Source organism: Sturnira hondurensis, unplaced genomic scaffold, assembly GCF_014824575.4.
Source record: "Sturnira hondurensis isolate 20B ecotype Veracruz unplaced genomic scaffold, ASM1482457v3 Scaffold0006496, whole genome shotgun sequence".
In the NCBI taxonomy this organism is placed as follows: Eukaryota; Metazoa; Chordata; class Mammalia; order Chiroptera; family Phyllostomidae; genus Sturnira; species Sturnira hondurensis.
Window position 1 is genome coordinate 23,223,593 of NW_028079127.1, and position 25,742 is coordinate 23,249,334.

At 44.9% G+C, this 25,742-nt stretch overlaps 1 protein-coding gene across 3 annotated transcripts in view; it reads left to right on the forward strand.

Annotated features, from left to right (window-relative positions):
* SCTR (secretin receptor) overlaps positions 1-25,742 on the forward strand; it is an 84,542-nt gene that overhangs the window by 57,733 nt on the left and 1,067 nt on the right. For all 3 annotated transcript variants that reach the window (XM_037049887.1, XM_037049888.1, XM_037049889.1), the window contains 5 exons: positions 9,483-9,543; positions 10,786-10,855; positions 13,254-13,345; positions 18,882-19,008; positions 25,292-25,333. In XM_037049887.1, coding sequence (XP_036905782.1) covers positions 9,483-9,543; positions 10,786-10,855; positions 13,254-13,345; positions 18,882-19,008; positions 25,292-25,333 — 392 coding nt within the window. The remainder of the gene's footprint in view (positions 1-9,482; positions 9,544-10,785; positions 10,856-13,253; positions 13,346-18,881; positions 19,009-25,291; positions 25,334-25,742) is intronic.

Consider the following 25,742-nt stretch of genomic DNA (forward strand, 5'->3'; position numbering starts at 1 on the left):
CTAGGTCAAAAAGCAGTTCCATTTTTAAATTTCTGAGGTATCTCTGTACTGCTTTCCACAGTGGCTGCACCAAGCTGCATCCCCCGCAACAGTGCAAAAGGGTTCCCCTTTCTCCACATCCTCACCAGCACTTGTTTTTTGTTTATTGATGATGGCCATTCTGACAGATGTGACATGGTATCTCATTGTGGTTTTAATTAGCATTTTTCTGATGATCAGTGACTTTGAGCATTTTTTCATATGTCTATTGGCCATCTGTATGTCCTCTTTGAAGAAGTGTCTATTCAAGTCCTTCCTTTGTCAATTTTTTAATTGGATTTTATTTTTTTGGTGTTGAGTTTATAAGTTCCTTATAAAATTTGGATATTAACTCTTTATCAGATTTATCGGCAAGTATGGTCTCCATCCAGTGGGTTGTCATTATATTTTGTTGTTTCCCTTGCCTGAGGAGATATATCTGAGAAAACATTGCTACAAGCAAGGTCTGAGACTTTACTGCCTATGTTTTCTTTTAGGATTTTTATGGTTTCAGGTCTAACATTTAAGACTTTGATTCTCTTTGAATATCTGTCTGTGTGTGGTGTAAGAAGGTGGTCTAATTTCATTCTTCTGCATGTGTCTGCCCAATTTTCTCAGCACCATTTATTGAATAAACTATCTTTAGCCCATTGTATGTGCTTGCTTCCTCTGTTGAATATTAATTGACTATAAAAGTGTGGGTTTGTTTCTGGGCTCTCTATTCTGTTTCATTGATCTATGTGTCTGTTTCCTTACCAGTATCATGCTGTTTTGATTACTATGGCCTTATAGTGTAGTTTCATATTAGGTAGTGTGATTCCTCCAACTTTGTTCTTCTTTCTCAGGATTGTTGTTGCTACGTGGGGCCTTTTGTGGTTCCATATATGAAGGTAAATTTTTGAAATATTTGTTCTAGTTCTGTGAAATATGTCATTAGTATCTTGATAGGAATTGCATTGAATCTATAGATTGCTTTGGGTAGCATGGACATTTTAATGATGTTAATTCTTCCTATCCATGAACATGGTATGTGCTTTGACTTATTTGTACCTTCATCAATTTCTTTCTTCAGTGTCTTACAATTTTCTGAGTACATGTCTTTTACATCCTTGGTTAGATTTATTCCTAGGTATTTTATTCTTTTTGAAGCAATTGTGAATGGAATTGTTTTCCTAATTTCCCTTTCTAATAGTTCATTATTGGCATATAAAAATACAACTGATTTTAAATATCAATTTTGTATCCTGCTACTTTACTGCATTCATTTATCATTTCTACTAGTTTCTTGGTATAATCTTTAGGGCTTTCTATGTACAGTATCATGTCATATGCAAATAAAGACAGTTTTCATTCTTTCCGATTTGGATGCCTTTTATTTCTTCTTGTTTGATTGTCATGGCTAGGACTTCCAGTACTTTGCTGAATAAGAGAAGTGAAATTGAACATCCCTGTCTTGTTCCCAGTCTTGAGGGGGAATACTTGTAGTTTTTGCCTATTGAGTATGATGCTGACAGTGGGTCTGTCATATGTGGCATTTATTATATTCAGGTATGTTCCCTCCATTCACTCTTTGCTGAGAATTTTTATCATAGTTGAGTGATGGATTTTATCAAGTTCTTTTTATGCATTATTGATATGATCATGTGGTTTTCATCTTTCCTTTTGTTTATGTTGTATATCACATTTATTGATTTGTGAATGTTGTAGCAATCTTGCATTCCCAGAATAAATCCCACTTGACTGTGGTGTGTGATCTTTTTGATGTATTGCTGTATTCAGTTTGGTAATATATTGTTGAGGATTTTAACATTTGTGTTCATTAGGGATATTGGACTATAATTTTCTTTCTTTGGTAGTGTTTTCATCTGGTTTTGGAATTAGGAAATTGTTGGCCTCATAAAATGAGCTTGGGTGTTTTCTGTCCTCTTGAATTTTTTGAAATATTGGATTGGCCTAAACGTTTGTTTAGTTTTTCTGTGTAATGCCACTATTAATGTTTAGTTGTCTTTAACTTCACTTGGAACAATTTTGTTAGATTGTATTGTAACAACTGTCATACCAGCATGCATTTAAAAAACTTATCAAAATTGGTGAATTTTTGTGCAGCCATTTTAGCATTAAAGATGGAAGGAGATACACAATATTTCTAGTTTATTATGCTTTATTAGTTCAAGAAAGGTAAAAATGGAACTGAAATGCAAAAAAAGAGACTTGTGCTGAATATAGAGAAGGTGCTGTGACTGATTAAACATGTCAAAAGTGGTTTGCAAAGTTTCTTGGTACTATTGATATTTTGGCCAAATAATTCTTCCCTGTGGGTCTGTCTTATGCATTGGAAGATGTTTAGCAGCACCCCTGGCCTCTACCCACTAGCAGCCAAGAGTGGAAGATAGCTTACATGCAGAAAATATCCAAATCAGTAAAGTTATTGGTGAAAATGAAAAACATGTCTTTTATTGTATGGAAAAAACTAAATGGACTTTTTGGCCAACCCAATAATTTGGGAAGAGGTATAGTTTGTCTCAGAATGTTTAGTAAAATTTACCTATGAAGCCATCTGGTCCAGGGTTTTTGTTTGTTGGGTATTTTTTAACTACTGCTTTAATTTTATTGGGTGTAATCTCTCTATTCAGATTCTCTGGTTCTTCCTGATTTAGTTTTGGAAGATTCTATTTTTCTATGAATTTACACATTTCATCTATGTTGTCCATTTTGTTGACATACTGTTCATAATATTTTTAAAAATCCTTTGTATTTCTTTGGTATCAGTTGTTACTTCTCCTCTTTCATTTCTGCTTTTATCTATTTAGGTCCTCTCTCTTTTTTTCTTGATGAATCTGGTTAAAAGTTTGTCAATCTTGTTTATCCTTTTAAAGAGTCAGCTCTTGGATTTATTGATCTTTTGTGTTATTTTTAGACTCTATATCATTTATTTCTGCTCTCATCTTTATTACTTCCTTCCGTCTACTCTCTTTGGGCTTTGTTGTTCTTTCAAGTATAAAGTTAGACTGCTTATTTGAACTGTTTCTTGGGATAGTCCTGTAAGGCTATGAATTTCTCTCTTAGGATTGTTTTTCCAGTGTCCCATGGATTTTGGGTTGTTGTGTTTTCATTTTCATTTGTTTCAAGGTATCTTTATTTTTAAAGATTTTATGTATTTATTTTTAGAGAGAGAGGAAGGGAGGGAAAGAAGGAGAGAAACATCAGTGTGTGATTGCCTTTCACACGCCCCCTACCAGGGAGCTGGCCCTCAACTCAGGCATATGCCCTGACTGGGAATTGAACCAGTGACCCTTTGGTTCACAGGCTGGTGCTCAATTCACTGAGCCACACCAGTCAGGGATCAATGTATCTTTTGATTTCTTGACCTTGTTGACCCACTCATTATTTAGAAACATTCATTGTTATTTAGCTTCCACGTCTTTGTGTATTTTTCAGTTTTCCTGTTGTTATTGATTTCTAGTTTCATAGCATTGTGGTCAGAGAAGATGCTTGAGATAATTTCAATCTTCTTAAATTTATTGAGACTACATGTCTCCTATCATGTAGTCTGTCCTAGAAAACACTCCATGTACTCTTGAAAAGTATGTGTATTCTGATGCTTTGGGAAGTAATGCTTTACAGACATTAAATATATCCGTCTGTTCTAGTGTGTTGTTTAAGGCTGCTGTCTTCGTGTTGCTTTTCTGTCTGGACAATCTATCCATTAAAGTCAATGGGGTGTTAAAATCTCCAACTCTGACTGTATTTCTGTCAATCTTTCCCCTTATGGCCATCAAGATTTGCTTTATGTATTTAGGTGCTCCTATGTTAGAGGTATAAATGTTTACCAGGATTATATCCTTTTGTTGGATGGTTCCCTTTGTCGTTATGGAGTTAGCATCCTTCATCTCTTACTATAGTCTGCTTTTAAAGTCTATTTTGTCAGATATAAGTATTGCTATCCCAGATTTTTTTTCTTTCCATTTGCATGAAATATCTTTTTCTATCCCTTTATTTTTAGTCTATGTGTATCTTTTGATCTGAGGTGAGTCTCTTAGAGGAAGCATATTTATGGGTCCACTTTTCTTATCCATTCAGGTATCCTATGTTTTTAAATGCATACACATTTAAAGTGATTATTGATAGATACATATTTATTGCCATTTTACTTTTAAACTATTTTCTTCTTTTTCCCCCCTTTCTTCTTCTTGAACCAAGCTCTTTAACATTTGTTGCAGTACTGGTTTGGTGTTAACAAGTGCCTTTATCTTTTTCTTGTCTGGAAAACTATTTCTCCTTCAATTTTATTTTATTTTATTTTATTTTTTTAAAGATTTTATTTATTTATCTTTGAGGGGAAGGGAAGGAGAGAGAGAGAGAAATATCAATGTATGGTTGCCTCTCATGTGTCCCCTGCTGGGAACCGGGAACTGGCCTGCAACCCAGGCATGTGCCCTGACTGGGAATCGAACCACGATTGTGTGGTTCGCAGGCCCGTGCTCAATCCACTGAGCTACACCAGCCAGGGCTCTCCTTCAATTTTAAATGATAGCCTTGCTGGGTAAAGTAGCCTTGGTATAAGTCCTTGTTTTTCATTATCTTGAATATTTCATGCAATTCTTTTCTGGTTTGAAATGTTTGTGTTGAGAAATCAGATTACAGTCTAATGGGTACTGCCTTATAGATGACTACCAGCTTTTCTCTTGTGGCTTTTAAGATTCTCTCCTTTTCTTTAAGACTTGTCATTTTAATTATGGTGTGTCTCTGTGTAAGCCTCTTTGGGTTCATTTTGTTTGGGACTCTCAGTGCTTCCTGGACTTATGTGTCTATTTCCTTCACCAGATTAGGGAAGTTTTCAGTCACTATTTCTTCAAATAGGTTCTTGATCCCTTGCTCACTCTCTTCCTCTGAGATTCCCTTGACATGGATGTTGTAATGCTTCATGTTGTCCCAAAGGTAAACACTCATCATTTTTTAAAAATTTTATTTATTTATCTTTAGAGGGGAAGGGAAGGAGACAGGGAGAGAAATATCAGTGTATGGTTGCCTCTCATGCGTCCCCTCCTGGGAATTGGCCTGCAACCCAGGCATGTGCCCTGACTGGGAATTGAACCTCAATATTTTGATCTGCAGGCCCACGCTCAATCGACTGAGCTACACCGGCCAGGTATAGCTCTCATCATTTAAAAAATTTTTTTTTCTTTTTGCTGTTCTGCTTGGGTTTTTTTTTTTTTTACCTTGTTTTCCAAATCACTGATTTGATCCTCTGCTTTATCTAACCTACTGTTTATTCCTTCCAGTGTATTATTTATTTCAGATATTGCATTCTTTGTTATATCTGACTCATACTTTTTATGGTTTCTCTTTTCATGGTGTTGAGTATCCTTATAATTATTTATGTAAACTTTATATCTGATAAGTTGCTTGTCTCCATTTTATTTGGTTCTTATTCAGGAGAGTTCTCTCATTCTTTCATTTTGGGCCTGTCTTCCCATTTTGGCTGCCTCTTTATGTTTGTTTCTAAGTATTGGGGTGATCTGCTAAGAGTCTGGGTCAAACCTATGTCAGATGCTGCCTGTGACTGGCCCTGGGCAAGCTATTTGGAGCTAACAGCTTGTGGCTCTCTCTGCTGGGCCTGGGTGTAAGCAGAAAAAGAACTAGGCTGTACACCAACACCAGCTTTTACCAGCACCAGTTCTGAGGGATGGTCAGCTAAAGCCTCAGAGCTCCCAGAGATCTGTCTTTGCCTGGAGGCTTTGTGTTAAGCTTAAACACTGAAATTGCCTCCAGCTGTACTCCTCTGAAGCCCAGCTTAAGCTTCACAGGGTGGGGCAAGAAAGATTCCTACTGGTGGAGCCATTGCTTCCCCTTGGGCTGATGCCGCTTGGAGGGGAGTGCTCTGCCTGAGAAGGATGGCTTTTGCAGTATGGGGATAACTCAGCATGAGGATCCTACCAGCTATCCCTTCAGCTTCCTTCCCAGAGCCACCAACCCAGACTCTCCTCACACGTATTTAGTTCACTCTGCCCTCCTGCCAGAGCCCAGGGAAAGTGGCTGCAGATGAAATTTTGTGCGTTGGCTAGCCATCTCTCCCTGGTGGACAAAAATCATGCTGCTTTTCACAGCCAGATGTTATTTAAGTTCTTTTCCCTGTTCTGGTGCTACAGGCTGGGGACCATCTTGGGGTTTAGAGCCCACCGTTGTCAGCGGGAACTTCCCAGTTGCTGAAATATTCTTGTGGAACTTCAGCTGCCGCCCGTGGGAGCTCAGCCAGCCCTCTCATGCCTCCTCCTCACCCTCTACCAGACTTGTGATTTCTTCTGTGTGCTTGGTTATAAGGCTTCTCTCCAGTTAGCGTTAGCGGATTATTCGGGGTGATTTTTCTATAATTTAGTTGTAATTCCATCTGGCCCTGGGAGGAGGTTAGTGTAGTACTAATCTATTCTGCTGCCACCTTGGATCCACGTGGGTTTTCTTCCAGATCACTCTTCCTACTCCCAACTTTCTCCACAGAGTTATGGTCACTCTGTACGTAGAATTTTGAATCTTGCTTCTTTCCATTAACTCACAAGCGTGCTCTATGTTCCTTCATGCCTTCCATAAATGTTTCAACCACATGTATTTAATCAAATACCTATTATTTGGACATTTAAGTTTTCTGTAATATTTCACTGTTATAAATAACACAGTGATGAATGCTTTCATGGGCAAAGTTTGTTCCGTGTGCAATACAGAATTCTAGAAATGAGCTCACGGAGTCAGAAGGAATGAACACTTCTATGTTTTTAGTGCTTGTGCAAAGCGTTTATGAGATGGCTGGGGTGTCAGTTTGTACCCAGAGAAGGGTGATAGCTCTGGCTTTTGTGGGCATGAACAAGTTCCCACTCAGCCATGAACTGAAATTCTTTCTCCAGCTGGGATCTGTGTCAAAACTATGCGAGGGTGTGTTGAAGGGGTTCAGAACAGGCCTCCCCAACATGTGCCACTTTGGCACATAGATTATTTTGAGCCGAAGGCATTCAGGATCCTGTGGGCTCACTAGAAAGTGTAGCTCTCTTTAAACACCAATCTGGGGTTTTGCCCATAGTTAGCGTTATTATCAGAAAAAAATGTTAATGACCTACTTATAGGGTAGGGCAAACTTTTAATTACTGAACATCTGCTCTTGTCATCCCTCACTGAACTTCCTCCCCTCTGAAGCCCCAAGACGCCTTACCCATCTTTGTCTCTGACTGCCACATGTACCTCATTTTCCCTTTCTGTCACTGAACCTCTTATGTGTGTGGTATCTCTGAATCTTTCGTGTATGTGGGGTTTCTGTATGTATGTAATTAAATTGGTGTTTTCTCTTGTTAATCTGGCTCATGTAGGTTTGACTATTAGACCAGCTGGAAGAGCCAAGAAGAGTAGAGGAAAGTTTCTTCCTCCCCCACAGTGCCACACCCAGCTGGCTGGGTCCCACCTCCAGTCTCTGAGCCAGTGGGCCAGGCGTGGAGCCTGCGACTCTGCAGTCCTAACAAGGCCTGAAGGAATCCCTGCATTGCCGGGGACCGCACTGAGAACCCTGACTCAAGAAGCCATGATCAGTTTTTCACTTTCCCACCATGTCTCTGTTAAAGGGGGAAGACAATGAACAGGCAGTCCTCAAAATCCATATTCTTTGCCCAAAGCCCCTCAGACTGAGGCAGGACATATTTTGAAATTGCTATTTTGTCAAAGTTATGCATGTTCTTGCTTTAAAGAATTAAACAGGACTACAAGACTTATAATAAAATAAAGCAATCTCCTGTCCCCCCCAGCTCTGCTTCTCAGAGGTAACACTCTTCAACTTCATAACTGTTCCTCTTGTAATGTACCCTCATGCTTGTAAACACTATTCTTCTATTTCTTGATTTAGCCATCTAAGACATTATTTATTCACTCTGGATGATGAAAGATAAGGATTTAAAAAATTCTTCAACTAGTACCTCTATCCTACCATTAGAATTTTTATCAGTTTTTGGTTAAGTCATATTTAATGTGTACACCATTTTATCTATGTGAATATTGCTTATTACTAAGTCAAGTAGTGTACAATGATTTTTCCAATATTTAACTATTCATTTTTCATGGAGTTATTTTTAATTTGCTTATTTGTTTTATACTGTCATATTAATTCTCCCAAATTCTCTAGCAGAACTGGAAAACCCTCCAGTGCTATTTTCCAAATTATCAAATGCAAACAAATTATCCAATGGGAACAAAAATCTATTCCCATTTGTTTGCTTTCTTCCTGCTCCATTACTGTCCTAGGGCTTTGTAACAAATTGCCACACACTTGGTGGCTTAAACAACAGAAATTCATTCCCTCACAGTTCTGGAGGCCAGAAGTTCAAAACCCAAGGTTTTGGCAGGGTTGCTTCCTTCGGAGGGCTCAGAGGGACAGTATGTTCCAGCCCTCTCTCCGAGCTTCTGGTGTTTGCGGGCCATCCTTGGTTTCTTGGCTTGTAGCTGCACTGCTCCAATTTCTGCCTCCATCTTTATGTGGACTTCTTTCCTATGTGTCCCCCCCTCTCTGTGTCTCTTGTGGCCTTCTTATAAGAATTATAAGAATATTATGTTGAGTTAGGGTCCCAATATGGCTAGCATTCTTCTAAGTATGGCCTCATTTTAAATAAGTACATTGCAATCTGTAGGCCCTTTATTTGGGGCTATTTGGTTCCTCCAGAGAAGAACCCTTTAATCTCCTGCCTGGGGCAAAGGGTGGATAGCTGGAGCAAGGGTAGAAACCTGGCTACCAAAGGTCTGAAAACTGAGCAGCCTGAGGGTGGGTTGCCTACCATTCGACATATAGATGAACATGTCCATTAGAAACAGCATCTGAGCCACACACGGAGCATAAAATTTTGTCGTAGCCACAATGAACACAGTAAAAAGAAATACATGAAATTAATTTTAGTGTTTTATTAACCCAATATAACCAAAATACTACCATTTAAAAATATAACGAATAAAAATAGCATATTTACATATTTTTACATTGTTAATAGCATATTTTACATTTTTTCCTTTGTACTAGCTCATCAAAATCTGGTATCTGTCTTGCCCTTCCCACACGTCTCTTCTGTGACCAGCCACATACCAAGGACTCAGTAGCCACACGTGGTGAGCAACCACTGTCCTGGACAACACAGTGTAGATCGTCACTTCACCCCTTCTCTTGCAGACCTCTGCAGAGGCCCTCCAGAGTCTGGCTCAGGCTCCTAGGAGACCTTGAGTCCCTCGTGGCCTTTAGGATCCATTTGATCTTGCCTCAGTTCCCAAGACTTCCCTGGTTCTCTTGAAGCATAAGGCTACATATACACGCAAGATTTATTTACAAGGCAGTCTCCATGGCACCTGCTCCCTACGTGGGCTGGGGTACCTGAGTGTCCTGTTCTTCATAATGGTATGGAAAATTGAGTCCTCTCTCTTCTGCCCCTCCCTTCATTTTTAATCCTCAGGTTCCCCAGCCATTTTTGTTGCTTCATGGGCTATCACCAGGCACTTTCTGGAAGATGTTGGGTAAGCTGTTTGAAGGAGAGATGACAAGAGTGTATTTTATACTGTACAATTCTTCAAATGGGATGAACACTTCTTTGGGATAATCTAGGAGAGGCCTTTTTCTCACACTGAGGGCCACAGGAGGATTCTCTGGAGTGCTAGCCTTCTGAGTGCCCAGCTCTCCAAGGGTGTGAATTTGCAGATGGGCTGAGGTCTTCACCACACTTGCACCCCCACGGGCCTCTCTCCCTGCCTGTCTGCCCTGGCAGTGGTTAGTTAGGTGCCAGGCAAGAGCCTCATGACCCCAGGAAGGTGCTGCTCAGTGATGAAGCTCTAGAGGGCTGACCAGCTTTTCCTTCTTCCTGGCGTTTCTCCTTCGCACCTTTCTACTGCACCTAGGTGTCCGAGAGCCTTGCAGAGCCAGGCCTGGAGGGTGGCAGCCACATCCTCAACAATTCCTGCTGAGGACAGAGAGCTTAGTCTTGTTCTCTAAAGACTTGAGGTGCTGGGGTGGGCGGTGAGCCCAGGGGATCTTCTTGGTCTAGGTGCCTGGAAAGAAAGCTTGAAAGAAGCCAAGGAGGAAGTGAGGCAGCATGACAAAGCAGGGGTCTGGTTCTCTTTGTCAGAATGACACAACCTGGCCAGGAAGTGGACTAGGTTCATGAGGCTGACAAGTGTCTTGCTGTCCAAAATTGATCCCAAATAAGTGTTTTAAAATAATTCTTTTAATTGGGTAAATTAACTTTTAAAAAATGTGGATTTTCAGCTTCTTTAAAAAAATTGAAAATTTTATCAACATTTCCCATTTTATTTTGTGGCAAAACAAGCTGGAACAGAGTCATGGCTGCTTTGGACTAGACATGTGCTGTCCAATTTGCCAAGTATCCCCCATGCCTGATGTCACTGGGGTCCTGAGGTCACATGTCAATCACCCAGCCTCTTCACTCATGGATGTCACCTGCCTGGCTAATGTTGAGTTTGCCACTTTGTTAGCTTTGAGATCTGAAGGCTCTGGCTTTTGGGTTCCACACACATCTGCTCCCCCAGACACTCACCAGGCGTGGCTGGAGACAAGGCGCTGCTCCCTCAGCCCAGCTGTGCTCCTGGGCAACAGGAGAGGGTTGGTTCTAATTGCAATAAGCACACAGCCACAGGGGTCAGGACCACAGCATGGGTCCTGCATCTGAAGGTCACTCAGGGAATGTGTCTTCTCTGGTCAGCTCAGCTCCTCACTCCTAACGGTACCTGGCTGTCCCTCCATAGGTGCTGGGACATCAACGCCAATGCATCTATCTGGTGGGTCATTCGAGGGCCTGTGATCCTCTCCATCCTGGTAAGTGGCCGTCCTCCTCTGAGCTGGGCTCCAGTGAAAGAGATCGGACAGTGACTGGCCTATAGGGACAGAGGAGACAGGGCTAGCACCCCTCCCTCCAGGTGTGGGACGAATAAACCTCAGAGCTCCCAGAGGTTGACCAGCAGTATGAGGGGCTGGAAATTCCACTCCTAGAGAATGGTGGATGGGAGTGGGGTCAGGAACAGGCAGGAGGTGCGAGAGCTTATGCCACTCGCTTTTGTCCATGACTGGGTTCTGAAATGTGGTGAGCAGAGTTCTTTGCACTAAACTGGCTGGCTCTGTTGGCTTCAATTCCACCTTCACTGGTTTAGATTTTTGGGTCTTAGTTATTTTACAAGCATCCTCTTGTTAAGCTGGGAAGAATCGTGACCCGGGACTGGAGGGACAGGGTGGGTCATGGCTGGGGAAAGGGGAGTGAGGCTGTGGGTCTTTGGCCTGGGCACTCGTCTGAACTCGTCTCAAGTTCCCAGGTGCTTCTGCTGAGCCTATGGATGTGGGTAAGACTATGGGGGACAGAGGAAGGAAGACACACAAGGGGCACAGTGGGGTTGTCTCATGGTCTGAATCAGCCCCCTGAGCTGCACACAGGGTTCAAAGGGACTCCAAGGCTGCAGGACCAGTTGACAGAAAGTGACTTCCATGGCCTTGTGGGAGCAAGGAGAGGGCACAGGGCAGGGCAGCAGCCTTCTCCTCCCCTGCTGGCTGACTCAGTGACCTCCTGGGGCCAGCTGGGAGGAGGTGGCCATCTCATGACCTTCTTCTTCTTCTTCAAAAATAATACAATTTGTGTAAAAAAATTGGAAGACACACATATATTTTTAAAAGGGAATTAAATCACCTTTTAGCACTTGGATACACATGTGAGTACATGTGTTTTCCTTCCTATCTTTTTCATCTTGAGCATACATACTTTTTTTTCAAAATGCATAATATGGTTTATATCCTAGTTTGTTTGTTTTCTCACTTAGCAATAGATGTGAGCTCTCCCACATCCTTTGAAGTTATGTGACCAACTGATGTGCTATGGTTATATGATATTCCCACAGGAGAGTGTCTCCTCGTTTAGTTAAACCAGTTTCCGTTGTGTAATTCTGGGACTCTGACAACTCCGCTGGGCAGAGCCCCAGCTGAGGGACAACCAGAGTCAGTGTCCAAGCTGATTTCATGGGACTGTGGTCTGATACTGAGTGGGCACTCCTGATGCAAAACATCTCCCTACCAGACTGTCACATGGCCTAGAATGCCAATATTTATATCTCATTCTTAGGATCTTAAGATTGTTTTTTCCTTTTGCCTACAAGTGCTCGCTTAGACAAAAAATAAGATAAAATAAAATAGCCCTTATTAGTTTATTCCATGCACAGCTAGCTCAGAGCAAAATGCCTAACAATCTGAGAAGCAGGGTTCCTGAAGAAGCAGTGCCCTAAGCCTGTGTCTTTTGGCAAGTGTCCCCAGGCCCCAGGCTACTTGTGTGAACAAAGAGGGTGCCTGGCTGGGTGATTCCACTCATCCCTTCTCTGTAAATGGTGCCGGAGCTGGCGGGTGAGTGGGAGGAGAGATACCACCCTGTGTGCAACTTCATAACATTCCAGCACTGGGGTTGGAGAGGGGACACCAAAAAAAAAAAAGTGAAGAGACTCCATTCCTGTCCTTTAGGAAGTTATGATTGAATTGGCAGATAAGTGGACAGACATACAGATTTGACAGATGCATGTATTTGGCCCCTCTCAAATATTTCCAGTGATCTTATGCAGTAACATGATCCCTAACTACAAGGAATTAGGAAAGAAGGTAATCAAGGGTGGCTTCCTGGAGCTGGTGGTTAAGCTGCCACGGGAGCAGTTCTGTGTGATCCCTAGACCAGTAGCTTCAGCATCACCTGGGAGCTTATAAGATTCAAATTCTTGGGCGCCACCCAGGTGCTGGGAGGGCATGCAGCAATTTATTCTGTAAACTTTGAGAGCCTCTCAGTAAAAGTTTTACTCAGTGTAGTCCAGGAACCAGCTTTAGCATTCCTGGGAGTTGGTTAGAAATGCAGAACCTCAGGCCCACCCAGACCTGCATTTTAAGACGATCCCCAGAGGATTCCAGGCTCTCCAAGTGTGAGTACTGGCACTGAGGCTGAGTGGACCTTAGAGCCCCTGCAGCCCAGGCCTAGGAGGAGTGCTGTGCCTCCATGGCCTCCAGACAGTTTGTTTTATGGGGACAAGGAGGTGGGGGCAGGCAGGTGAGATGGGGAAGCAGTGATGTGCCATTTTGGGGAGTATCCCGGGTGTGGTCTGCAGTGCCTTCTCTGCCTTCAGGCCCTGGGGCAGGGCCCGGGGAGGAGGTGGGAATGCAAGTCACCTGTAACATGTACCCTGCCTTGTTTTTACAGATTAATTTCATCCTTTTTATAAACATTCTAAGAATCCTGATGAGAAAACTTAGAACCCAAGAAACAGGAAGAAATGAAGTAAACCATTACAAGTAAGTGGAGGGCAAAGACTCAGGCACGTTCAGTCAGCACACATTTACTGAGCAAGAGCAGTTTGCCCAGCTGTTGTTAGGCACTACTGGAGACGGAGGAGGAGAGGGAACCCTGACCTATTTCCAAGAAGTCTGTATTCAATATAATAGTATAAATGAAGGCAGGGGCTTGGGTCCGTTGTGAAACCTGAGACACTGCTCTGAGGGTGAGGAGATGGGAAATCTCGGAGGGCATTCAGGAGGCAGAGATCATCAAATTTTTAAGGTGTGTGGTTCAAAAATACTTTAAAACCTTTAAGATGTTACCAAACAGGGCCAAGGTGGGTGTACGATATACTGTCACTGAAAGGACCCCTCACTAGGTTCGCTATGCCCACTGCCAGAGGAAAGACATCTCTCAATGCCAGAGATTTGTGAAAAGGAAAGGAAATGTTTATTTAAAGCTATACAGACTTAGAGTAGTGACCTAACATCTTCATTAAAATATCAGAGTCCTTTAGGATACTCACAGACGCACACAGCCCTAATCTGGGGTACCGTATCTCAGGAAAAGAAGCAGAAGTTCTCGATTCAGGCTCCCGGCACCATCAGCTGTGTTGTTGCCAGAATCTCCAGTTAATCCAAAGCCATGTGGCACCTTCTCATGGCCCACCAGCAAGAGTCCTTTCACCCCTTTTCTTCCAGGCAAAGTCTCTCCTGCTTCCTAAGCCATGTGGCAAAAGGGAGCACCCCAAAGCTGCATGGTCCTACCTCTTGCCAAGGCTGTGGGGGTCCCTACTCTGCCAAAGCTCCGTGGTTCTCTCTCACCAAAGCTGAGGTGTCCCCACTCTGCCAAAGCCGCATAGTTCTCTCTCCAATGGCTGCCGCACCTGTTTAAATCCCTGTGCCAATTCCCCTGCAGCCCCATTTCTGACTCCTCCTACAATCAGTTACACCTGCCAGCATTCCCATATTCTTCCAGCTCTACTGGGCTGCCATCGTGAGTCTGGGCAGTTGTGGCCCCATGTGATGGAGCCAATCTTGTCCTAGCTCTCACGCAGGTGCTGTTACCAGGGGGAGCTGCCCCCAGTTACGTCTTGGGTGGAAGTCACTTCCACCCCCTGGCTCAAGGCATGGCCACAGCTATTTAACATATCTATGCAACCAGTTAAAGGTTATAGATATCTTAAATGACCACGCCATGGATTAGTTGCAAAGCTGTTGCTGTACAAAACAGCTCTGCATGTTTCTGCTCTATGTGTCCCTTCCCCCAACTCACATCTGTAGGAGTAGGGGAAAGAGTGAGGACATCCTATATATCTTTCTAATATTTCCTGAACACCTTGAGTCCTGGACCCCATTCCAAATCCCTGTTTGGGGGGTCCCTCTGCGCTGCACCCTGCTACAATCCCGTCTTTCAGATATACAACCCCTTTATAATCGTATAAAGGACAATGGGCGAAGGTCTCATCTTCTTGTAACCACTTCCGACTAGACATGGACGTCATCCTACCTACCCTTGGGTCAGGGGTGCCCTGAAAGGGGGGTGCAGCACAGAAGGAGTCCTTCCTATAAGGGGAAGGACCTTACAGAATCCCAGTCAGTTGGCTGTCACAAGGAAGTCGCAGGCTTGGTGTCCAAAGGCTGGCATTACTGGACCGTTGGCATCCTAGTTGTATTCTGGAAGTGACAGATTTGGAAAGAGAGTTGGAAGCACAATTAAATCATAACCACTAAATGACCAAGGTAGGGACTTAAGTAAAGAATGGCTTATCTGGAGGAAGGTGTACAAGGCATGCTACACCTATCCAAAACCCTTGTGGCCCACTATACTTCACTCGGGCTGGGGGGAATATGTTAGGATTTCCCTCCTTTCAGATTTCTGTGCCCTTTCTGTCCAAACCATCAAGACAGAAAAGGGAAAAACCGTTCTAAAGTGAAGCCCACAGACTGCCCCAACCCTTTATCAACCTAACTACTTAGTTCAATCAAACCATTGAGTCTCAGGGGGGTGATGACAAAGATGGGCTCCTTAAGTGAGGCCTATATTGCAACCAATCACTCACAGCCATAGGCAGGCCATAGGCATACGCCCTGTGAAAACGGAAGAACACATAGGTTAATTTACACAACAATCTCCAAACCAGTCTCTGTGCCTGTGAAACTGTCTTTAGGGAAGACATCCAGTTGCAAGGTCCTTCCAGCAATGACATCTAACAATGGCAATTTGACAGATCCTTTGCACCTGTAAATTGTGTTTCTTCAGTGATATTACAAACCCAGTTTAAACTTTCAAATGAAAACAAACTTTTAAGACAGTTAGCTGCACCATTCTGATGTCCAATACTGAGCATCATGATCTTCCTTGAACCACAATTTTTCTCCTTAAGATCACCCTTACTGTTATTATAGGGACTACTTTGAGTCCTGCTTTTAATTTTTGACTGTTCATTTGCATAAACACACTAAGAGCAGCCTGGATCACTTATGATCCTTAAGTCTGCTTTGCTGGAACTCACACAGGGAACCTTTAGATTGACTTCTCAGTCCACCCCTTCAAGGCCACACATCTGCCATCTGGCTTCACCTGTACCAGGTGTTTCACTCAAATCCTTGAGTCATTCATTGTGCCTACAAGTTCCTTTTTAGCCATCATTCAGGAAAGCAACCTTTGTTCCTTCCCTGGAAAGACTGCACGAACTGCACAATCAACCAAAGTACCAGGCTTTTTCTCGTGGGCTTTCGCCAGCTTCGCAAGTCAATCCCACTTCCTCAGGGCTTTCTGGTGATGACCATAAGCCAGACATGCCTGCTTCAGGCGTGACATTCCAGTCAAAATCTTGGTTAATAAAACCACTATTAATTACTGGTCTCAATGGATTTATATAAAGAAACCTTATGTCATCACTCACTCCTTCAGGATGCCAAGTTCTGGAGGGATCAGGTGGGGAGAAAAATAAAAAGTGGGAAGGAAAATCCTTTCCCTTCTGATATCCTTTTATATACCCTTTTTATTTACATATCTTACATTTTCCCTTGTTCACTTTCCTACAGAGTGTGAAGCTTTAACCTTCCCTGGAATCCTCAATTTCCTTTTCAGAGCAGATACAGAGCAAAATAGAACCGTACCCAGGTAGAGGCATTCTCCTGTACCAGCGCGTCCACTGGTGCCTCCGCAGAGACATGCTCTTTCAGGTCTGGTCTCGCGGCAGAGACACGCTCCTTTGCCTCAGGCTGGAGCACTCATCATCCCTGAATGACTCTCCCTGGGTCCCGAGTGGCAAAGGCATTCTCCCTAACTGGTTACAGGTGACCTTAACCTGATCATCAGATACAGAGCATTTCTGATCAGAAACAAAACCAATGGTTGAGACTTTCCCCTTTCCCACAAAACCGGAAAACAAATAGTTGAGGTTCCCTTTCCTCTAGGTTTTAAACTTTCACAACCTTTATACGTATTTTTACCCATCCAGGTTTAACCATAATTCACTTTTAATCCTTTCCCACGCTGGAAAGGACTATACTTAAACTCAGTACTTAAACTCAGTATCTGGCAGCCAAAAGTCTCTAGCACTATGGATACTTTCCACTAAAAGCCTCTAGATTTGCAGGGACATCCTGCAGCTTTCTGAAGCTTAGACCTTGCAAACACCCTATAAATCAGATGCTCACCCTTGGACCCCAGTTCATGACCTTCAGAACCAGAGCCATCCCTGTCAGAACCAGTTGCACAGAGAACCTGACTGATGCAGTGCCCACACAGCAGCAACAGACAATGAAGAGAACCATCAGCCCACCACCTTGCCCAGTTCCAAGGTGGCAGAACTCTCAGGTGACTCATCATCCAAGATGGCGACACGCGTGCCTGACCTGTCCTGCATGGTGGGGCACTCACATGGCTCATCCTCCATTTTACCCAAAATGGCGCCACACACACATGGCTTGCTGCCCAATCCCCAACATACATGCAGGCTTGGCTTATAGAACCTAAGGGTTTGCTTCCTCCCCAAACCCGAGTGCAGGTTCTCTTAGTGCCACCCAGGTTCACGGAAACTGGAAGTGAGCAGACCGGGGCAACCTGGAAGCAGCATACTAACCAAACCATTATCCACAACTCCATTATTCCGAAAGTGTTCAGAAACAAGTTTTCAACCAAACCATTTAACTTCTCTGCTCCGTTCCCTATTTCATTTCCTTTTCACCTTCCCAGGCGTGATGAGGCGGCCAATGCCCTCAGGAGGAGTGCAGAGAAATTCTCAGAGACTGGGAAAATCCGAAAGTCTCATATCCCACACCTGAGGGGGTCGGTCTGCCACGGGCAATTATCGCCCCACCAGAGTCGCCAAAAACTGTTATAGAACAGACCTGGGGTGGGGAGGATTGAGGACATCCTATATATCTTTCTAATACTTCCTGGACGCCTTGAGTCCTGGACCTCATTCCAAATCCCTATTTGGGGCCCCCTCTGGGCTGCACCCTGTTACAATGTTACAGAGAGATTCTGTGTTCCTTCATCCAGGCCACTGTAACAAAATACCAGACTGAGTGGCTTGAATAAGGAGTGTTAATTTCCACACAGTTCTAGGGGCTGGAAGTCCAAGATGAGGGTGTCGGCAGGTTCAGTGTAGCTGAGGCCTCTCTCCTTGGCCTGTAGACTAATGCCCTCCAGCTGCGTCCTTACAGGGCCTTCCTCTGGGCTTCCACCCCTGGTGCTTCCTCCCGAGAAAGAAGGACACTGGATGGACTAAACCCACATTACTGACCTTGACTTAATCACCTCTTTACAGGTCCCATCCGAGAACACAGTCACATTCTCAGGTCCTGCTGGTTAGAGCTTCAATTCGTGAATTTGGGTGGGGACAGTTCACCCCATAACAGAAATTAAAGGTGAACCAGTGTCTCACAGAGGCTTTCTCTGGGATTTTCAGGATTTTAAGACTCTAGCAGCAGATTCCTTAGGATGCCTTCAGGGCAGTGGGCTCCGAAGTAGAGTGGAACTGGGCACACAGGATAAAACTGCCAGATAAAATACAGGCTGCCCAGTTCATTTTTAATTTTGGATAAACAATAAATTGGTTTTTTTAGTAGTTACATGCCCTCAAGTCCCTTGTTTATCTGAAATTCAAATTAAACCGGGCATCCTGTATTTTTAGTTGCTGAATTTGGTAAATCTAACCCACAAGCTAGAAAATGAAAAAACAACTCCTTATTACCAAACAAATAAGAATGTGGGCTTTGCCAATAATATGTTAGACCTAGAGTAACAGTCATATGTGCACATAATTTATGAATAAATATTTGAGTGGGTCCATGTTCAGATTTTTTTACTGGTAGGGATGCCCAATCAGAAAGTTTTGGGACTGGCTGTGGGTTAATAAATGTATCTCAGTGATGAGTATATGAGAATTACAAATTTTCTGAAATAAAAAGTAAAAACAAAAAAGTTTGGGGACACTGCTGCCGAGCCTCGGGCAAACAGGCAAGATGGGTGGCAGAACTGAGTGCCCACGGGTGCGGTGAGGGGCAGAAGGCTGCGGCATGTCTCTTGTGTCCCCAGGCGTCTGGCCAAGTCCACCCTCCTGCTGATCCCTCTCTTCGGCGCCCACTACATCATCTTTGCCTTTTCACCAGAGGATGCCATGGAGATCCAGCTGTTTTTCGAACTGGCTCTTGGCTCATTCCAGGTAAGTTCCAGGGACTGTGTCTTTAAGGTCAAATAGAAGTTCCCTGTGTCCTTGGAGAAACCTGTAGGCCATACCGACAGCAAGCCAGATCTTCCCGGAAGAGTTCAGCAGTGCGGTTTGGGAGCATGGATGCCTCCTTTGGCAGAGACCCATGAGAAGCAGAGGGGCAGGACCTCATTGTGCCCTGACCCTGAGGGGGACCCAAGTTCTCCACCAGTCAGATGGGGTGGGAGATCAGACTGAGGAGAGAGAGACTGATTCCAGGGAAAATGAAAGGGAAAAGGAACCCTCCCTCGCTGTACTGTGCAACTCCCAAAGGCCATCTACACAGCTCTAGGAATGTAAGCCCTCAGGGCTGTGGCTGAGCCATCAAAAAGTAGGGCAGGAAGATGAGCATTTGGGGAGGGTTTTGGAAAGAATAACAGCCTCATATTCCTACTGGGAAGTCCATAAAAATTAGTCAAACTGAAAACTTCAGAAGTTGCAACATTAGCATTATTTAGAATCAGTGAGAGAGTTCCAAGCAGTTGCCTCTGAGGAACAGGAAGTGGGGGTGTGGTGTCTGGAGGCTGCTGGTTTTTTCTGTGAAAAGAATCATTTGACTCTTTGGAACCATGTGCATACACAGCTTATTAAAAATAAAAACAACTTAAAAGGAAACAAAGTGAATGGAGAAGTCACCTGCCTATTAATTCAACAAGATGTTTTGAGGTTTAGAAAAAAGACAATAAACATGATTGGACAGAAGGGGCTCCCAAACTTCTGAAGGTTATTTCTTTCCCAAAATAATGTGATGTAGTTTTCAGGAAAAATGTACAGAAGACAGACAATAAGTAGATGAGGGACTAGTGACAAAAGAAAAGAAAGCCGAAAGAATTCATACATAGAAGCAAATTCCATGAAGCCCTTCCTGTAAGGGTGGGAGAGATGGGTCATGCATTGGGTTTGGAGCTTTCCTGCAGCCACAGAGACACAGCTCCTCTCGAGAGTTAGTGTCTGCGGATGAGACAAGCTGTAGAGCCCAGGACAGACCTAGTGGTTATAGGCATTGGGGTCTCAGAGAAATTTTCCCAGTGGGTTTTTCTAAAGAAGCTAGTGCATCCTCAAGAAAGTTGATCACCCTGCAGAGTCCTGCTCACCGGGCTGGCCTGGGCCTCCATCGTTCTCAGAGTTCTGTTCAGGGTGGGCCTGCCCAGGGTCATGCTTTTATCATGAACCTGACCCCTGCCTGCAGACCCCACCCCAGGGCTGTCCTCCCTTAGAGCTTCTCTTCTGCCCAGAGCCCCTGGCAGCACCTCAGACCACCTGGGAACCAGCCCTTGTGGAATCCGTGGTTCTTTTTCTCAGTGAGGAAGCTGTTGTGCCCACTGCTCTTGTAATATATGGAGGGACTGGACTCCCAGTGGTCCATTTAGCAGATGGGGGATTCCAGGCCCACAAAGATGGAAGGCCTTGACGCAGCCTACAGCAGAGGCAGTGCCCTCTCTGAGAGTGTGGAGATCTGGGGCCACCTGCTTGCATGGATGGGGACTCATGGCCCCCCGGAGCCGGGCTGCGGCCCACCCTACCAAAGGCCATTGGACTTTCCTCTGGGGAAATGGTTCATTGAGAGAAAACCAAGAGTACTTTCTTAATATTCCCCTAGAAATGTTTACAAAGAAAAAGGATATTTAAGAGTTTTTTTAAAAGAACCTTTGCTCATATACAAATATATCATTTTATATATATTATGCATTTGTGTATAACATTTATTTTAAAAATTTGTATTATGGACAATTTCTTCCACATACAGAAGGGAAGAGAATAGTGAACTCCCTGCATAGCCACCACTCACGAGCTCTCCTGTCTCACCCTCATCACCAACCACCCCCCCCCCCCCCCCCCCCCCCCCCCCCCCCCCCCCCCCCCCCCCTTTTNCCCCCCCCCCCCCCCCCCGCACCCCCATCCTCCAGCCCACCCACATTGTTTTAAGCAAACCCAAGACATCGTTTTATTTCAAATGCAAATATTTTAGTGTTTTCAAAAGATGGGCTTAAAAAACACACACAGAACCACAGTATCATTACCTCTGTCATATATTTTTAAAAACTAAACTCTATTTGTAGAAATAAAACTTGCCTATTGAAGGAAATTTGGAAATAAGGAAAAGTCAAGAGAGAAAAATTCATCAATAATCTCAGAACCCAGAAATAACCTCTGTTAAGATGTTGGTGTGTTTACTTCTGTGTCTTTTCTATTCAGATGTACCCGCAGGCAAATGGAATCGGGATTGTGCTGTGCGGTTTTGTTTCCTGTTTGTTTAATTCTCTATCATGCCCTGCGCCCCCGTAACAATTCCCCATGCCACTGTAGGATTTTTAAGTTGTGGTTTGTGTGAGACCTGCCTTATCTATACTGGAGGACATTGAACTGCCCCTCACCCAGGGCTCCCATCCTGGCCTGAATAGTGAAAATGTGTCCCTGGATCCTTGAGACCCAGATGGGTGAGGCCAGGCAACCCTGGGCCCAGGGAGATGGGCAGCAGCATCTGCTGGCAGCCTGACCTTCAGCTCCAAACCAAGTACACACAGCCCAAGTGCGGCCTATACCCATGTGACTCAGTTCACTCACCCGTGAAGGGGCTCCTCCCACCTGCCTAGAGATTTGGCAAGAATTAAATGAAGCATCTGGGACCCAGAAGCCCACAGATATGCAGGTGGAGCTATGCCCAAAGGTTTTTTTTCATTTTTCTTTATTTATTTTTAGAGAGAGGGGAAGGGAGGGAGAAATAGAGGGAGAGAAACATCAATGTGTGGTTGCCTCTCACGTGGTCCCCACTGGGGGACCTGGCCTGTAACCCAGGCATGCGCCCTGACTGGTAATCGAACTGGTGACCCTTTGGTTCCCAGCCCACGCTCAATCCACTGAGCTACACCAGCCAGGGCCCAAAGTTTTTATTTCAAAGCTTTCCTTTCACACCCTCTAATAGTGATTCCTCATAAGTGATGCCCACTCCAACTTCCTGGGGAATCTTTTAAAACTGCTGATGTTCCCACCTCCAGACATTCAGATTTGGGGCACAGAGTGAAATTGGGCAAAGCTCCCAGGTGGTTCTGATGTGCAGCAAAATTTGAAAACCACTGCTTTGAGTAAGTATTCAGCTCCCCCCGCTGACACGTGCACCAGCCTGCAGTGTACGCGGCATTAGGGATGGGCTTTGAGGCAAATTCACACGGAAATTCACATGGACTACTGAGTCCTGTGGAGAAAAAGGGGCAGGCCAGTCTCTCAATGGGAGAGCACTGGGTGCCCTTGCCTAGACAGGCTTTTATTGGGTTTTTTTTGCGCAGGAGTTCAGGTACAACTTATTAGTCATTGTCAGGCAGTAAGGATCAAACGATAGATCGCATACAAAGAACTATTAGGGCTTCTTCTGAGTCAGGGTCTATCAGCTAAAAGGCTACAAAACTTTGGGAAACAAACTCATTTCCTGCTTGGGCCTTTATCATTTAACTAAGAGCATCTTAGCAAAGCAGGCTTCACAGGATTTTACATATCTTTTCTCAGGTCTGTTCACCCGGGGAGCCCACCCTTTCCAGCACAGGGCTGCACCACCCTCTGTCATTGTTTCAGACTTGAGTCAGGCAGAGGAGGCAGATAGCCAAGGAATTAGAAGAGTTCTTGCAGACAGACTGAGGACTCAGGCTTCATCAAAGCTGAGGGATGCTAGGGTCCATCACCCCCTTTCTCCATAGCCCCCCAAGTCCTTCCCTGGTGCCTCCACGTGATCATGCCTGTCTTAGGTCGTTCCCCCCTCAGGGAATCTTACCTCTCACTGGCTAACTGATCAAGCACTGGAGGCCAGTTATGAAAAAAAGGAGCAGAAGCGGTATTCCTGCCAGGGAGATAAGCTTCGTCTGCTTAGTGGCTTATGGTCCGAAGGTCTCTCACTTAGCCTTAGCCATGGGGCGATTACAGCTCCTGAAACCAGGCAGGGGAGTTCCCAACACTGCTTTCTAGGCAGCATTCATTGATGCCTGAAATTCTAAAGGAAGTCCTCCTAGTTTTGTCACTAAGCCTTGTTAAATGCCAATACCCTTGAGCAGTCATTTTAAGCCTCTATAGACAGGCTGGTTTATTTCCCTTTGGGTCCTTTCCAATGTATTATGCAGCTAAGGGGAGGCCTGGATGGCACTATGGAAGAGGGGTTGGGCCACTGAGGTCAGAGCTGTGACACCTAGGCCTCTGGACAGGGCCTATATTAGGTAGGAAGAGCAGGCTGGCCTAAGGTGAGTAGGGTGTTTGCACTGCAGAGACCTCGCTCACAGCTCACGGTTTTGTTCAGGCCTCTTAGTCTCAAATCCTGCATTCCACCCTGTAATCCCTACTCAGGCAGAGCTCCTGTTCAGGCCTCTTAGTCTCAAATCCTGCATTCCACCCTGTAATCCCTACTCAGGCAGAGCTCCAGGACGTGATCCCAGGGGACACCAGGGGAAAACAGGAGCTCCAGGTACCAGGGAGGGAGGGTCCTGATAGGCACAGACCCCCACCATGCCAGGAAACACAAAGCAGATACAGCCACGAGGCCCTGGACCAGGGAGATGCACTCACTCACCTGCCTGTTAAGCGGGGACGTCACACCCACCGCTGGCTGGCCAGGATGCTCACACAGGCTTTGTTCTGACCACACAGTCACATGTTTATTTTTCACTTTGAATAGTTGTCCATATTTAAATATGTTTAGATTTCAGTTTATCTTTTCTTTTCTTTAAATATTTCCTTGGGGAAGGGGATACCAGCCTTCTATTCAATTAAGAGAAACATTTTTATCAGTACAGAGGTCCTTTGTTTTTTCATACTCACCACACATGAATTCATAGGGAATGGGCTCCAGCAACCCAGGCTCCTTTCCATTGCTTCCTACAGAGTGTGCTTCTCTGGGTGGAGCAGGCTGGCACTTCAGTTCAATCCAGGATTGTTTCCTTCTTTTTTTTGATCAATTTCCCTCATGCATTTTAGGAAGCTATCTCAGCTCTTAGAATGCTTAGCGTGCTCAATAGGTACATTAATTCTCTTGGCAAGAATCTTGCCCTTAGCTTGTTCATTCACAACAATGTTTACTGCTTCCTGGGTAACACTAGACTCCTGTATTTTTGCCATGGGAACAATTGTGGGGAATTCTTTTTTATTTTTTTTAAAGATTTTATTTATTTATTTATCTTTAGAGGGTAAGGAGAGAGGGAGAGAAACATCAATGTATGGTTGCCTTTTGTGCATTCCCATCTGGTAGTTAGCCTGCAAGGAACCGGCCTGCAACCCAGGCATGTGCCCTGACTGGGAATCGAACCGCGATCGTCTGGTTCACAGGCCCGTGCTCAATCCACTGAGCTACGCCAGCCAGGGCGTGGGGCATTCTTTTTTGATCAGTGCCCTTGTCTTTTTTTTTCTTAAAGATTTTATTTATTTATCTTTAGAGGGGAAGGGAAGGAGAGAGGGAGAGAAATATCAATGTATGGTTGCCTCTCAAGAGTTCCCTGCTGGGAACTGGCCTGCAACCCAGGCATGTGCCCTGACTGGGAATCGAACTGCAGTTGTTTGGTTTGCAGGCCCATGCTCATTCCACTGAACTACACCAGCCAGGGCTTGCTCAGTGCCGTTGTCTTGATGCCTGCAATACCACCTCTCCTGTAGGTTTGCATGTCTGTGGCCAGAGGAAAAGCTCCATGTTCTCTAAAAGGCCAAAGAGAACATATATATAATGGGTGCTTCTCCTCTTCCCCGTTAGTCATTTTGTTGGATTGCTGGAAGATGTCAGTTCCAGGTGAAACGTCCAGCTTATCTTGAAATGAGCTCACTTAGGGGGCAGGGTCTCACAAGGACTGGCCCCAAAATGTGGGGGGAGTGTTGCTTCAGGTGCCACCACTCCCTGCTTCTGGATGGCCCACCTCACTAATTCAGGTGACTTGCCTTCCCCACAGCCCTAGTTAGCAGCCCTTAGTTGAATGTTACTGACACCACAGGTGTGCCAGGCCTACGGGACACTGGGGACAAGAAATGAAAGGGACCTCGTCCTTTCCCCCTAAGAGCTGGCTGTGCTGGATGATGCCTGCACAGCCAGGGACACTGTGGGGTTCAGAAGGCGCAGCCCCCATCTCTCCGGAGGTGAGGTGTGAGAAGGCTCTGGGACACTTCCTGGGGGGAGGGGGCAGTCAGCCTGGGGCTGGTGATTAAAGCCCTGGGAGGAAGTTGGAGGAGGGAGGTTGGTGCTGGAGCACCTGCACTAACCCCACCCCTCCCTCTGCAGGGCCTGGTGGTGGCTGTCCTCTACTGCTTCCTCAATGGGGAGGTGAGTGTACTTGGGTTGCCCTAATGCCTGGAGGAGCTCCCCAGGCACTGGTTTCGGGTTCAGAGGGAGCTACCTGGGAAGGGAGGTAGGGTGTGGGCCGGGGAGGCTGGGGCATCCTGATCTGGGCCTGTCTTCTAGGAGTCTGAGCTCACTTTATGGGAGCTCTCTTGGAGGGCTTGGTAAAACAATTGCCGGGCCCTACCCGCAATTTCTAATTCAGTGAAAATGGTCTGGGTTGGAGCCCATGAATGCTCTTAACAAGCACTCCAGGTGATTCCTGTCTTCGAGGTCAGGAAATGGAGGAGAGTACATGTTCCCCAACTTGAACCCAGCTCCTGACTGCTCTCTGCTTGCTGGAGGGCTGATCTGTCACTGCCCCGCTCTGGGCCTCAGCCTTCCCATCTGTAAA